Raw genomic sequence first — 14,802 nt, 5'->3', positions numbered from 1 at the left:
GCTGTGTGGCAGCAGTGCAGACCACAGAGCCACTATTCCACCCAGAACACCATACCACCCTGATTGTTCATTGTGCAATGTTCAAAAACTGTTAGAAGAATTATAGTTAGCTGTGTCAAGATCCAAACTTGTCAAAAGAGAAATTCATTTTATATTCGTACCATGGTTACTTTGGATAAATCTTCGCTCTTCGACAATATCCAATGGAGAGTGGAGAGTTGGTTTTGTACTTATTTCATTGACTTTGGTTTTAGATTCTGATAAAAGATTATTTTAAAAAGAATGTCATAGCTAAAAGTTAAAACTGTTCTGTACTTAAGTCACAATTAGACAGTGTTTTTCAATTGAATGCATTCACAATACTCCAATACCCACCCCCACCCCTTTTCAAAACCATAATATCAACAGGAGCTGGATTTGTTCTTTCCAAGTCACCAACTCTTGTGACCTATGAGTGATTCTTGTCACAAGGTAGAAAACTGGGAGAGTTACGATTCAATCCTGGACATATTGCCTTAGCAATAAATATAAAGGGAGAGTGTGTGAAGATAAAGCATCACAGCAAGAGAAAGAAGGAGACACATAGAGGGAGACATGCAGAGAGTGAGCGAGAGAGAGACAGAGACGCACTCAAAGAGAGGAGAGAAAAAGAAAGAAAGAGACAGAGAGACACACAGAGAGCCGAACAGAGAGAGAGATGCACAGAGAGAGAGAGAGAGATGCAGAGAGAAAGGCGCGCGCGCACACACACACACACACACACACACACACACACATACACACACTCCCACACACCCACACACACACACACATACACACACTCCCACACACCCACACACACATGCACACACAAGCATGCAGAGACAAAGGCTGTCAATCCTATGAACCACATTGAATTAAAATTTGTTTTCAACATGGGTCTGTGATATTGGGTGAGCTGCATTCAAAGGGGACATCAATATAGTTTGCTTCAATACACCTTTCAGAACCTGTGACTGGTTAAGGCATTCAGTACAGGGACCAGTTCCAGTGGCTACACCCAGAGCTGAATGACTCCAGTAGGGATTTCCTTCATGAAGCATCTTCTGTGAACCACTGATCTCCAAGAGCATTTTGTCAACAGTTGTTTTTACATTACAACATCATGATCCCCACTGCAGCAGGATGTCCAGGTTCTTGTTTGGGGTGCGGTGACACAATAAAACGGTTCTCAGACCCATCCCATGAATGAGGATAAGCCTACGTTATGGCTTGAGGGACTCTTGTGGTGCAGTGGTTGTGGTCCTAATTCTGAGTCAGGGGGCCTCGATTAAAGTTCCACCTGTGTTAATACAGGGTGATTAAAATACTGTAGCTCTGGTGTCTAGAAAACACCGGTTTAATGGAGACTACAGTAAAACATGAGCTAGTTTAAGACTGAGGTTTTAATGCCATGTTTTTGTGGGTTCCTCACCTTCTCTTAAACACTTTGCTCTCGGAGCATCTGTGAAACTAGTAAAATCTTGAGCTTGAATTCCTGGAGCACTCGGGCAATCTCCATTGGCCGCTGAAATAAGTGACAGGAAACACAATAAAGCTTGAGTCAAATTGACAAAAAAAATTCAGCCAAACTGTAGCTCATTAAAGCAAGATCCGAGATCAATTACGCATCAATAAACAGTCTAAGCTAAGGAGGCACATCTCCCACAAGGTCATCATTGGGGAGGTCATTCTACACTGGATTGGCTGCACCAGCTCCAACTCCTAAAAACTACAGAGTGGGCCTTTGACAAGCGAGCCCACCACAGAGCAGCAAACATCCAATTGTACACAGCAGTCTTCGTCAGCTCATTCCACAGAGACCTGATCTGTGTATCAGCAGCACTGGAGAAATTCCGCCAGCATGTTCTCCAAATTTAACAGGAAGACCATCCAATAAATAGGGGGCGGCACGGTGGCTCAGTGGTTAGCACTGCAGCCTCACAGCGCCAGGGACCCAGGTTCGATTCCAGCCTCGGGTGACTGTCTGTGTGGAGTTTGCACATTCTCCCCGTGTCTGCGTGGGGTTCCTCCGGGTGCTCCGGTTTCCTCCCACAGTCCAAAGATGTGCAGGCTCGGTGGATCGGCCATGCTAAATTGCCCGTAGTGTTCAGGGGTGTGTGGGTTATAGGGGGGATGGGTCTGGGTGGGATGCTTCAAGGGGCGGTGTGGACTTGTTGGGCTGAAGGGCCTGTTTCCACACTGTAAATCTAATCTAATGCCAGTATCCTTCTTCAAACCAGGTCTACAAGTACTCCAGCAAAACCCCGACATCAACGGGCTGGACATTGTTTCCCTATGTCCTGCTGCCTAGATCCTGTTTTCTCAAACAGTCAGTGTTCCAAGGGAGGAGAAAGAAAACTCTACTAAGTTACTTGCAATCTCTCCTTAAGGTGCGGCACCATTGGTCATTAAAGATTGGGAGGCGCTCATTGACAGTCGGTCATAAATGAAGCCAACCTGCCCATCCATCTGAGTTATTGATGAGACAGAGCTGCGGCCCTCTGGGTCCCTCTGCCTCCAGAACGTCCTGTCCCATGGGCCACAGACTTACAGTTCGAGAATCGGCCTGTTCGTTCACAAGGCAAGCCATGGCAGCAACATGTGAGCCAACCCACTTGAGCTCCAGTGACAACTAGTTGAGATTCTTGTCACGACGGCTCCTGTCCAGTTGCTACAGGTTTCTCCAAGAGCTTGTAATTGGCTAAAATGAGTCACGGGACTGTTCAGATGAGGAAGGCCACACTGAACCTGTTGCCCAGGAACAGGCCATCCTGCCCAACCAACCACTTACATTCGACAGCAATCCCTTCCACCTTTCATTTAACCTTCGATTTTAATTAACCCCATTCTGATTGAGTCCGACTCAAGGAGTATCCCCGGTCAATTTGTTAACCTCATTGACTAATATTAGGGATGTGACAGTTGACAACAAAAGTCCTGGATCAGGGAGCTGACTACTCCTGGCAAAGATCCAAAGATTCCTGCTGAACTTTGAGGAAGGCGTGATCAATGCGATGGTTCTCGCAGTTGAATGGAGTGTAGGCTGAAAGCTGGATAGGCACCTTGGAGATTTGAAAACTCAATTTTCAGTCAAGATTATGATGGTACCTAACTTTCATGAGGAGAGTTTCAGAATTTGTACAATATTCAAGCGAGGTCGGGTTGCAGTGTCTGAATTCTGTTTCACAGCCACGTGACCAAAGGGAAGTGGCAAATTAAGGCAATGGGCAGGAGGAGAGTTTGAGGAAAAGTTAATCCTGCCTGCCTCAGACTAAATATAGAGAGCTGGGAGCTGATTGATGCAGCATGCTCTGGCCATGCGTGGTACCAAGAGAGAAGGAGAGTGGCTTGGATGTGACTGTTTCTATGAGTGCCAAGGCAAACCATCACGAGCTTGAGTCTTCCTTGAATTTTGTCAGCAAACTGGTCACTCTTCTGGACCAGGCATCCAATCAAAGTGGAGCCGGTGTGCCCCATCCAGGGAGGTCTGAGGGCAAGATTAGAAACCAAGCAGGTCACTGTACTCTGCTGATAGCACACGTCAGAATTGTACAGAGTGTACCCATGGGTACATTTTCCTCAAACCCTCCACTGCTACTCCCATACAGTGTAAAAATAACTGTAGTGAAGGAAATAACTCAAGCACAAATTATTAAAAAAGGAACAACACAAACCACATGTTATACTCTTACTTTTGATGTCCTCAGTCAACTTTCTTTTTTCTATGTATTGCATTGCATGGTTAGTAAAGATTACTTTGGGTTCAGGGAGTGTATTCCCTCCCTTTTCATCACCATTAATCAATGCGCTGCTTTCTGGGATGTGAAGGCCTCGTTAACTCATAACTGGATAGTGCTGAATGATGAACTTACATCTTTTCCTGCTGTTTGTGTTCACCTCAGATGAAATAACAGGACTCTGGCAAGTGACTTTGGTGTCAGCAGAATGCATGCTACAGGCTGATGCTAAAAGGTCAAAAAGCACAGTTTAAAAGCAAACACAAGAAATGATATATTACAGTTCTATTGCCCCACAAATCACATTAAATTCCAATTTCTAACACTGGAAATGAGATAGTCACAACTAAAACCAACAACGAATTCAGGTGAAACAGCTTAACCCAGAGAGTGATTAAAATGTGGAATGCCCTTGTTTTGCAGTACTGGGTGAGTTATGTTCGTGCATGGAAGAAATAAAAACGAGTGAGAAATTAGTGGAAGGTTGAGAATACCCAGTTTAATCAAAGGAATGAAGTGAAACTAAATATTGTACAGGTCTGTGTGACTGCCTGTGGAATCCTGGAAAAAAGACTGAATTTGTGGAGAAACGTTCAGCTCTGAAAGAGGCCTATGGTCCAAAGGGTCTATGGAGCTGACCGGAGAGCATCCAAACTCTATTGTTAGTCCCCTAACATGTACCAAGTCCTATTCACCCAATCCTCTTGTGGTCACTGATCTACATTGACTCCTAGAGTCATGGAGCTTTTACGACAGGGAAGAAGGCCCTTCTGCCATTGTGTCCTCATTGGTCATCAAACATTTATTCTAAACTCATTTTTCTTCAAGCACTTGGCCCATAGCTTTGTACGTTATGGCTTTTAACTCTTGTTTAAACAAAGCGTTGAGGTTGAAATTCTCAGCCTTGTTTTCAAATCCCTCCACAGCATCTCCCCTCTGTACTGTTTTTGTGACAGCTACAACCGTCTGAGATCTCCCTGTTCTGGACTCTGGACCATGCTTGGTTTTAACTGTCCCACCATCAGCAGCCATGTTTACAGCTGCTAAGGTCACATGGGCCTGGAATTCCCTCCCTATGCATCTCCTTCCACTTGATGAAGCTGCTTAAAACCCATTTCTTTAAGCAAGCTTTTGGACAGTTGTGTCAATATCCCTTTATCCAAACATATAAATTAGGAGCAGGAGTAGGCCGCTCATGTCCTCAAGCCTCCTTATGTGGCTCAATGTCAGTATTTGTTTCAACAACGTCCGTGAAGACATTTAAGATGTATTTAGATGAGTGCTTGAAATACCATAGCATACAGGGCAATAGGTTGGATGCTGGAATATAGGCTGGTGTTTGCTCCTGCAGACATAATGGGTCAAAGGGCCTCTTTCCATGCATTAGAATCTCTACCACTTGAGCTTAGCAGGTAGTCCTGTGCTTGAGTAGGCTCCCTTTTGCCTCTATATCACAGATTTCCAAACCGTGGATCAAAGGGACAAACAGTATTGCCTGAGTTCTGAAGCCACAATGGCAGCTGTACAGTGAAGACCAAGACTTGACAGTCCGGGTCTGTGAGGCCCCTATAAATACATAGTGGTGGGAATGGCCTAATTCCTGAGGCCTGTTCACCGACACAAAGAGAGCCTGAAACATGATAGATATTTTGACTGCTTTTCGTGCCTGTAACCTTGGTTGCTTGCACTTCCAGTCCACCGTCTCCCCCAGAACTCCATGCCCATCCCCACAGGCCTCTACTCTCAGCCAGCCCCCTTGGCCCACACCCAAAATATTCCATTATTGGGGAGGCGATGGCTTAGTGGTATTATCACTAGACTGTCAATCCAGAAACCCAGGTAACGTTCTGGGGACCCGGGTTCAAATCCCACCATGGCAGATGGTGGAATTTGAATTCAATAAGTATCTGGAATTAAGAATTTAATGATGACCATGAATCCATTGTCGAATGTCGGTGGGGGGGGGGAAACTCATCTGGTTCATTAATGTCCTTCAGGGAAGGAAATCTGCCATCCTTACCTGGTCTGGCCTACATGTGACTCCAGACTCACAGCAATGGGGTTGACTCTTAACTGCCCTCTGGGCAATTAGGGATGGGCAGTAAATGCTGGCCTGGCCAACGATGCCCTCATCTCATGAATGAATGAAAATAAGGTCATGCTGTGCACTCTGCAAAAAAATTTCCATCTACGATCGCATTGTATTGTGAAGTTTTAGAAGTGAGGGTCATGACAGAAAGGCAATTTGGAAGCTCTGCTTAACGACTGTCCCTGTGTTCTCAGTACTAATGAAGGAACTTACAGACAGCATCATCGCATGGAGTGCTCCTGACTGTCACTTCCTGCGTTTCCAGTAGCATTTCATTATCTGTAAAGAGACACAAAAAAAAGCACGATAAGACGATTAATATTTAACTCTGTATTGCCCAGGAAGGAATCCTAGTAGTGGCATAATGGTAATGTCACTGGACTAGTCATCCAGAATCCCAGGTTAATGTTTTGGGAACATGAATTTGAATCTCAGCAAGGCATGTGGGGTAATCAGAATTGAATAAAGTTTGCCCAATGGCAACCACTGATTATTGATGTTTAAAAGGCCACTTGATTCACTAACATTGTGGAAACCTGCATCCTTACCTGGTCTGGCCTAAATGTGACATGCAATGTGGTTGACTCTTAATTGCTGTCTGGGTGATTGGGAATGTGTAATTAATGTCGACCTAGCCAGCAATAATGAATAAACATTGAATGAGTTCAGTTTTAAAAATCTGTATTCAGTAAAAATGCTTTGAAATAACTAAAATGAAAATCAAGCAGCTTTTTACAGAGGATAATTGATATCATTCACTTTAACAACAGTGCACCTCATATTTTCATCAAGGCTAATTTTTTTTTCTTGAATGTTTGGTCTATTTCTGCACTTCCGGTTTCTTCCCAGTCCCCTGTCCTTTACCATTACTGCTCTGCACTTTGATACAAGGAAGCGATACAGAGCAATTTGGGACTCTTGTTTCCGGTGGATAACTGCATACAGAGGCTGCTATTCTCAATAGTAGGCACAGGGACACTCATTCTCTATAACACACACACAGGGACTGTTGTTCTGTATAATATGCAGAATAATACAATATGATATTCTTGTGGCAGCTCTCAGCTTGTTATCTCACGGGCTCGTGGCGGTTCTCGGCCCGATAACTCGGCATGAATCAGCATGGTCTTCCGTCAGCTTGTGGTGGGACCTGGTCTTCTCAGCCTGGTCTCTTGGCAGAATGTCGGTCAGTCTCTTGGCAGCTAATGGCAGTGTCTCAGCTCGGTGTGCAAGTTGATCCTGGCCAGGTGTGTTCCCGAGGCACCAAGGGAGCATGGAGAGGTGGCAGCTTCAGTGGCAGAGACTGTAGCTGCAGTGACAGCATTGAGAACAGGCAGCTCTGGTCTCCCAGAGAGAGAGGTAAGTGGAGGACTCATCAAAGACTGTCGAACCTTTATTTTCCCAGTTTAAACTTTGAAAGCCTTTAATGTAAACTATAACCTATTTCTTTACATTTCTACTATTCCATGAAGTAATGCTTAACTTTTTAAACTCTTGTTTCTGTTACTACACTGTACTTTAGCTTTTTTTCTACCTAGGTACTTTGGTACCTAAGATGCTGCACATGTGTGGCAACAGTACACACTTTTCACTATACTCCTGTACTTCTGTTCTTGAGTACACATGACAATAAAAATCTAATATCTACAGCATTCTGTAACAAACAGATCTTTATTGTCATTGTTTCTGAGTTGGTGGAGAGAAACATTTGAGTTTTGTAGCAAACCAAGCACTCAAAGAGGTAGGTAAGCACACTCACCAAAATATTGTTCAAGTTCTATTGCATTTAGTGGTCGCGGGTCTTGCAAATACTTCAAAATTCCTTCTGTAAAGTGAAAAAAAAGACACACCTTTGTTAGACTGGAGACAGTGGATTACATCTATTCCTAAACTTAATGGTCATTTGCAGCTGAGAAAGTTTGCCAAGATTGAGTCAAGATAACAAAACCTACCAATGCCAACATCGTACGGTTCACAACTCCTATCCAGTTCACAAAAGTCCTCTAAAATCTCTTTGTACAGTTCGCAATGATTACTGTCATGACCTGCAACATATTGGAAAAACAAATACTAATATAAAGGGCAAGAAATCGCAGATGCTGGAAATCTGTAATAGAAAAAACAAACTGATGGAAACATTTAGCAACTAGCAGCAGCTGTTTAAATGACTCCCCTTCAGAAATGAAGACATCCTGAAGCGGAAGGTAGCCAGAAGAAGGAGAGTGGTGGGTTTTATGCCAATTGGGGTGGAGTACGAACAGTACAGGAGATCTGGGACATGGTGGTCGGTTGAAGAGATTAAAAGACAAAGGTATCCTACACTGATATGTAAAATCATAAGATATAGGAGCAGAATTAGGCCATTCAGCCTGTCAGGTCTGTTCTACTATTCGATCATGACTGATACGTTCCTCAACCCCATTCTCCTGCCTTCTCCCTGCATACTTGATCCCTATACCAATCACAAATATATCAATCTCTGTCTTAAATGGACTCAATGACTTGGATTTCACTGGCTTTTGCAGCAATGAGTTCCATAGATTAACCACCCTCTGGCTGGAGAAATTCCTCCTCATCTCAGTTCTCAGCCCTTCACTCTGAGTCTGTGCCTTCAGTGCCTAATTTCTCCTACTAGTGAAAACATCATCTTCTCCACATCCACGGTGTCCAGACCTCTCAGTATTCTATAAGTTTCGATCAGATCACCCCCCTCATCCTTCTTAACTCTATCGAGTATAAACCAGAGTCCTCAACTGCTCCTTATATGACAAGCCCTTCACTCCCAGTATCATTCTTGCAAGCCTCCTCTGGACACCCTCCAAAGCCAGTACATTCTTCCTTAAACACAAGGCCCAAAACTGCTCACAACATTCTAAATCCAGGTTTTAGAAGAATGGGCGGCAACCTTACTCAGAACACTTAAGATTCTAAGAGGACATGACAGAGTGGATCCTGAGAGGAGGCTCCCACTTGTGACAGAATCTCAAGGAGACCTGTCTAAACAGAAGGGCCCTCCCATTTTAAGATGGAGATAGGGAAACATGTTTTCCCTCAGAGTTTCAATGGTGTGTGGAATTCTCTTCCCCTGAGATTAATGGAGTCAGGATCACTGAGTATCTTAAAGGCTGAGTGAGACAGATTCCTGAAAGGAAATTGCAATACAGACCACAATCATTTCAGCGATATATTATCGAACGCAGAGCAGGCCTGAGGGGCTGAGGGCTGAATGGTGTTCCTCTTCTCTCATGCGTTCATGTGTTGTGTCAGTGGTTAAAAAGCAAAGGGGAGTGGCAATGAATTTTGGCCCAGAAACGAAACGGAATGACTGTGAATGGCAGAACAACAAACAAGCTCTGTCCAAAAGCAAAAACATGAAAACCAAGGCTGAATCTGGCACATTGCAAAAGTGCACTATCAAAAGGTGGTGGTGGAGATCATGGCCTAAAACTGCTGAACACATTGTAAAAATGCCAAATTGCAAGATGAATTCCTGTTCCTCTCCAAATTGTTTTCCATTTTTGATCAAAGGTAAACCAGCTCAATTAAAATAGGTCTGATTCTGCTTATATAGAAATGCTTTTAAAGAAACTGCCTGCAGATGCATCTCACTGATAATACATGAGACTATTTTATTTCCAGACCTGTTCCACAAGTTACTTCTCCATTTTGACTGCAGGTGCTTGATATAGCCGTCTGTGCTGAACAATGTTCCTCCTGAAGCAGAGCCAAGTAGCTGTGGTCTTTCAGCGATGGCAGCTGTATGGTGCAGCTTTGGCTTCTCATGTCTGGTGACAGAAACAGGGATGAGAAGGCAGAAATTGAAGACGACAGAGCAAACTATTAGCATCATGGAGACCAAATGCTTAGTAGTGAAGCAACGCAAATTTGGTGATCTGGAACTTGTCTAACTTCAACACTTGGCAAACGAACAAATGAAATATATGGACATATAATGTAACATAAAATGATAAATAATATAAAATCTTCTTGGTAGAGTGAAGCTGAAACTAACCAGGGACAACACATTGTCAATCAAGTCAAGTTGAAACTTGCTTTTCTCAATGAAATCAATAGCTAGCAAGAGAAGGGCTTTTGCAAACTTTAAACATAGCAAGTGACTGGAGGGTATGCAACACTTTATGAAAGAAATGTGTTGTCATTTCAGATACCAGCATGTGCACTTCCGATTTGGGCAAGTTCACTGCCTCGAGTCCTCCTTCCATTCTGCTGAATGTAGACTCTGTCTAATTATCAGTAGACTGAAGACCACTTGCCATGTGGTTTATTGCTTCATAATTGTAGATACAGTTATTATTGTATGTAATTACTTAAGACTCTCAGAAGGCAGATAGAACTTGCAAGATCCATGTGAAGGCCAGTGTAGAGCACCCAACTGCCTCTAAAGACAGTGTGATGTCACATTGTGTGAACGTCAATGCAACATGAATGTTAACTGCTTCAACCATTACCTTATACAATAAAATGTACTCTTGTCATGAGTTGGCAACAGGAACTAGGACACATTTGTTGACAGTTCTGCTTTCGGTGCTGTTGAGGTGCTGCAGTAATGTGCCTACCTCTGAGCTTGGCCCACATTTGAGTCCTACCTGCGCCAGAAGTGAGCCACAACATCCCTGCACAGCCTCATTAAAAAAAACCTGACAACTCTACACAAACATCAACTGTCATGTTCCCCTGGACAGGGGCATGTCACCAACGGAGAACCTCCAATTCAGTAGAGGTTATATTTTAATTTGATTGTATTGAGTCTTCCTCCAGGATCTGAGCCACAAGTCTGTGGTCAGTGCTGAGGAAACTATTTACTCCGGACATATCAGTAAATACTGGGTATTGCTCCCATTTGTGGCACTGCATAGTTGACCGTATTTCAATCCAGTTAAATTAATCCAGTATTAATGCAGTTTCTGCTTTCCTGAGTTAACTGTGAAAACCTGCTGCTGTCGTAAAGTATATATGGTCAAAAATGCTTCGATGTACAAAGGTCTCCTTAGACCACACCTGGAGTATTGGCAACAACACAAAGAACCTCACCCTGGGAAGGCTATATTTGATTTGGGTAGAGAACCACATGACTTTGCCAGAAGGTTGTGTTCCTGTGTGCCACTGCACAAAGATTAGCACCTTCTAGACATGCACAGATACAGTCATAAGGGATGACACCTTACTTCTGTGCACCACTCTGATAGCTGGCCTCAAAATGGCCCAGTATTATGATTACTAATCCAGAGATCCAGGTAATGACCTGGGGACCAGGGTTCAAATTCTACCATGGTGGACTGTGAATTCAATTTACAAAAAAAAAAAATTTGGAATTAAGAGTTTACAGATGACCAAGAATTCATTGGTGATTGTCAGAAAAAACCCATCTGGTTCACTAATGCCCTTTTGGGAAGGAAACAGCCATCCTTACCTGGTCTGGCCAAGACGAGTCCAGGCCCACAGCAATGTGGTTGGCTCTTAACTACTCTCTGAGCATTAGAGATGGGCAATAAATGCTGGCCTGGTCAGTGATATCCACAAGCCATGAAGGAATAAAAAAAATCATCTCAAGGTCAAAGGAGGAAATGTCAATGAGAAAGTAAGCGATTTGTTAGGTGCTAAATCCAGCAAGAGCCATTTAGAGTCATACAACACAAAACGGGCCCTTCAGTCCATTCAGTACATGTTGAACTATCACTCAGTGACTCAACAATCTATGCCAAAGAAGTGTGCCCAGTCCACCTTGTCCAAAAGTATATTATTCAATTAAGTGGATATAATTTATGAACATCTTAAATGAAACTTGAAATAAAAATCACCCAAAATGAAGATCAAGATCTGAACCTTGCAATGAAAAGTCCCATTAGTTACCAAATGGTCCAACCATCCTGCACAGGAACATGTTCCACAAAGCCATATGAAGCTGTTCTTTTAGTCTTTCATGGGATGTGAGTGTCACAGCGTTTTCTGGCTGTCCCTAACTGTTTTAGAATGGAGCAGCTTGCTAGAGGCTGGAGTCAGAGCTGGTTGGAGCTAGAGATTTCCTTCCCTGAACAACAAATGAATGTTTAAGATAACTAATAATTTCATGGTCACCCTTCCTGAGACTGGCTTTGAATACAATAATTTATTAATAATATTTACATTTATGGGGGTTACCATTGACCAGAAACTCAACTGAACTTGCCATATAAACATAGTAGCTACAAGTGCAGGTCACAGTCTAGGAATACTATGACAAGTAACTCACCTCCTGACTCTATGTCCTCCATCAACAAAGCACAAGTCACAGGTGTGTGATGGAATAGTCCCCAGTTGACTGTTATTGGAGCTGCGCCCATCCAGGCAAGAAACTTGACACTATCTAGGACAGAGCAGCCCACTTGATTGGCACCACATTCACAAACATCTATTCCCTCCACCACTGCTCAGTGGCAGCAGTATGTTGCATCTACAAGATGCACTACAGAAATTTAGCAAGAGTACTTAGACAGCACATTTCAAACCTGCAAATACATCATCTGGAAGGAATAAGAGCAGCAGATACTTTAGAACACCATCACCTGCAAGTTTCCTTCCAATTCACTTACCATCCTGACTTGGAAATATATCACCACTCCTTCCCCATCATTGGGCCAATATCCTGTAACTCCCTGCCTAAGGGCATTGTGGATCTTGTTCCAGTACATAACTGCAGCAGGTCAATAAGACAGCTCACTATCACTTTCTCACGGGCAATTAGGGATGGGCAATAAATGCTGGCCCAGCCACGTCCCTTGAATGAATAAAAATTAAAATTCCACCAGCTTTCACGGTAGGATTTGGACCCATTTCTCTACAGTATTAGCCTAGATCTCAGGATTGCTAATCCAGTGACATTGCCAGTGTGCCATGTCACACTCTTTCAATTTGGCTGACAGCTCATCAAGTCAACACCACCCAGCTCATGTAGGCACAGTTCTTTGTCAGATATGGTTAGCCATGTTAGGAAATGCTGTAGCTGATACATTCAATGTGCAAAATCTCCCATTCTCGACTACAAAATCAGCTGAGAAATAAGCCACTCAGGTGGGTTGGCTTTATCCACGCAATTACACAGTTACCAGCTTATCACAAACGCATACTTCAAAAACATGATCAATCATGTGGCTGGAAGTTGACATAGGGGCAAATGTCCTGGTGTGCTCTAAAGGCAGCCCAGCAAACATGCCTTTAAACCAGGAGTATCACGCATTTTATTTGAGTGAGTTTCTACAGCTAAACATCCTGGACCTTTTTCGGTCAGCCTTTAGCCCTCACCCAGACCTCCACCCTCAGACACCATCATCCACTCTTGACCCATATCCATGACACTTCATACTCCCTCCCATATATCTGCAAACTAGACTTCTGCCACCCAATGTCAATCAAGGTCTGGCACAGATAGACACTCCCCAAAGAAGACAAAACAGTGGCTACTCACTCCAAAGTTCAGGGAAGGAAACTAACTTACCTTCGCATTTCACATCAATGTGCTGTGAATTTGCAGTGAGTATGCCCATTCGTGGAGAACTTCATTCGGGAGAGGAACTTAATTCTGGTCAGCTGATCTTTCAATGAGCACAACATACATGGAGACTTCCTGATGCTTTTGTTTCTTATTCATTCACAGGGTATGGGTATCACTAGCTGGGAAAGTATGTATCGCCTTTCCTTAATTACAGCATTTATTGTCCTAGCTAAGAGACAACCACATGTAGGCCAGAATAGGTACAGACAGCAGTTTCCTTACCTAAAGGATATTTTGAACTCGATGTGGTTTCCATGGCGTCCATTAGACTCTTAATTCCAGATTTTTTTTTACAGAATTCAAATTCCACCGTCCACCATGGTGGAATTGAAACCTAGCTCCCCAGGACATTTTTCTGTTTTTCTAAATTAATTGTCAATGACAATACCACTAATTCATCACCTCCCCCATTGCCACAGGAATTTCAAGCTTCTTTCCAAGAACTTAATTGCAGACTTGTGTGTTGCCATTAGGATTCTCATACAGTTAAGCAGCCCAGTACACCTTGCTTCCCACTCCCAGGAACAACAGAAGATTGTGCCCAACGTTATCATTGCTGGCACTGCACCATTATTCTCATCAGCTTTGTTGTGGATTTGCTGTGTTGGTCTTAATTTGTGAGGCACTGTAACATCTAAAGCAATGTTTTAAAACATTAGCAATGCTCCTGCAACTTGCCAGCAATATTTGTTCAAATACACCAAGGGGCAGAAGAATGACTTGGCTCCAGTTTGAATGTACATTAAGATACACACTCACACAAACACGCACAGACACACACCAACACTCACACGCACAGACATGCACCAACACACACACACACACACTCACATAAACACGTACACACAGGCACAAATACATAAACACGTACACACAAACACAAATATACACAAACACATGCACACAAACATGTATGCACACACAAACACACACATGCACACTCACAAACACACAAGCACGAATACGTACATGCATGCACACGCACAAACACGTATGTAAATGAACAAACATACACACACAAACAGAAACACACAAAGGCATAACAATACAAACACACACACACAGCCACTGAATGCAATAATCTTTCACAAGTGACTTGCTACATAATTCTGTGCACTTCACTGTGGGATGGGTGTCAGGACCTGCATGGGGATTCAGAGAAAGTTTTTCAGGATGTTACAGAAGTAAATACCACAATGGATGGAAATATGAAATGTAAAAACAGGAAATCTTAGAAATTCTGACCACATGGCCAAGAAAAATAAACACAGCCAACATTTCAGATTGATGGCCTGTCATCAGACAATACTGCCTGAATTGATGATTCTTTCTAACATTTTACATCTTTATCAGAAGAAAGACTTCAGTTATACAGAGAAATTGTAGAACAAAGAACAAAGAAAATT

The 14,802-nt window shown here is 43.1% G+C and overlaps 1 protein-coding gene across 1 annotated transcript in view; it reads right to left on the bottom strand.

Annotated features, from left to right (window-relative positions):
- Positions 1-14,802, bottom strand: part of ciita (class II, major histocompatibility complex, transactivator) — a 75,642-nt gene that overhangs the window by 35,934 nt on the left and 24,906 nt on the right. Inside the window, exons 2-8 of the mRNA XM_048551778.2 lie at positions 9,489-9,632; positions 7,800-7,892; positions 7,607-7,672; positions 6,061-6,126; positions 3,894-3,986; positions 1,454-1,546; positions 162-257 (exon numbers count right to left, since the gene is read on the bottom strand). Coding sequence (XP_048407735.1) covers positions 162-257; positions 1,454-1,546; positions 3,894-3,986; positions 6,061-6,126; positions 7,607-7,672; positions 7,800-7,892; positions 9,489-9,630 — 649 coding nt within the window. The 5' untranslated portion in view covers positions 9,631-9,632. The remainder of the gene's footprint in view (positions 1-161; positions 258-1,453; positions 1,547-3,893; positions 3,987-6,060; positions 6,127-7,606; positions 7,673-7,799; positions 7,893-9,488; positions 9,633-14,802) is intronic.

Source organism: Stegostoma tigrinum, chromosome 23 (genome assembly GCF_030684315.1).
Source record: "Stegostoma tigrinum isolate sSteTig4 chromosome 23, sSteTig4.hap1, whole genome shotgun sequence".
NCBI lineage: Eukaryota > Metazoa > Chordata > Chondrichthyes > Orectolobiformes > Stegostomatidae > Stegostoma > Stegostoma tigrinum.
This window is presented reverse-complemented; position numbering and strand designations above follow the sequence as displayed.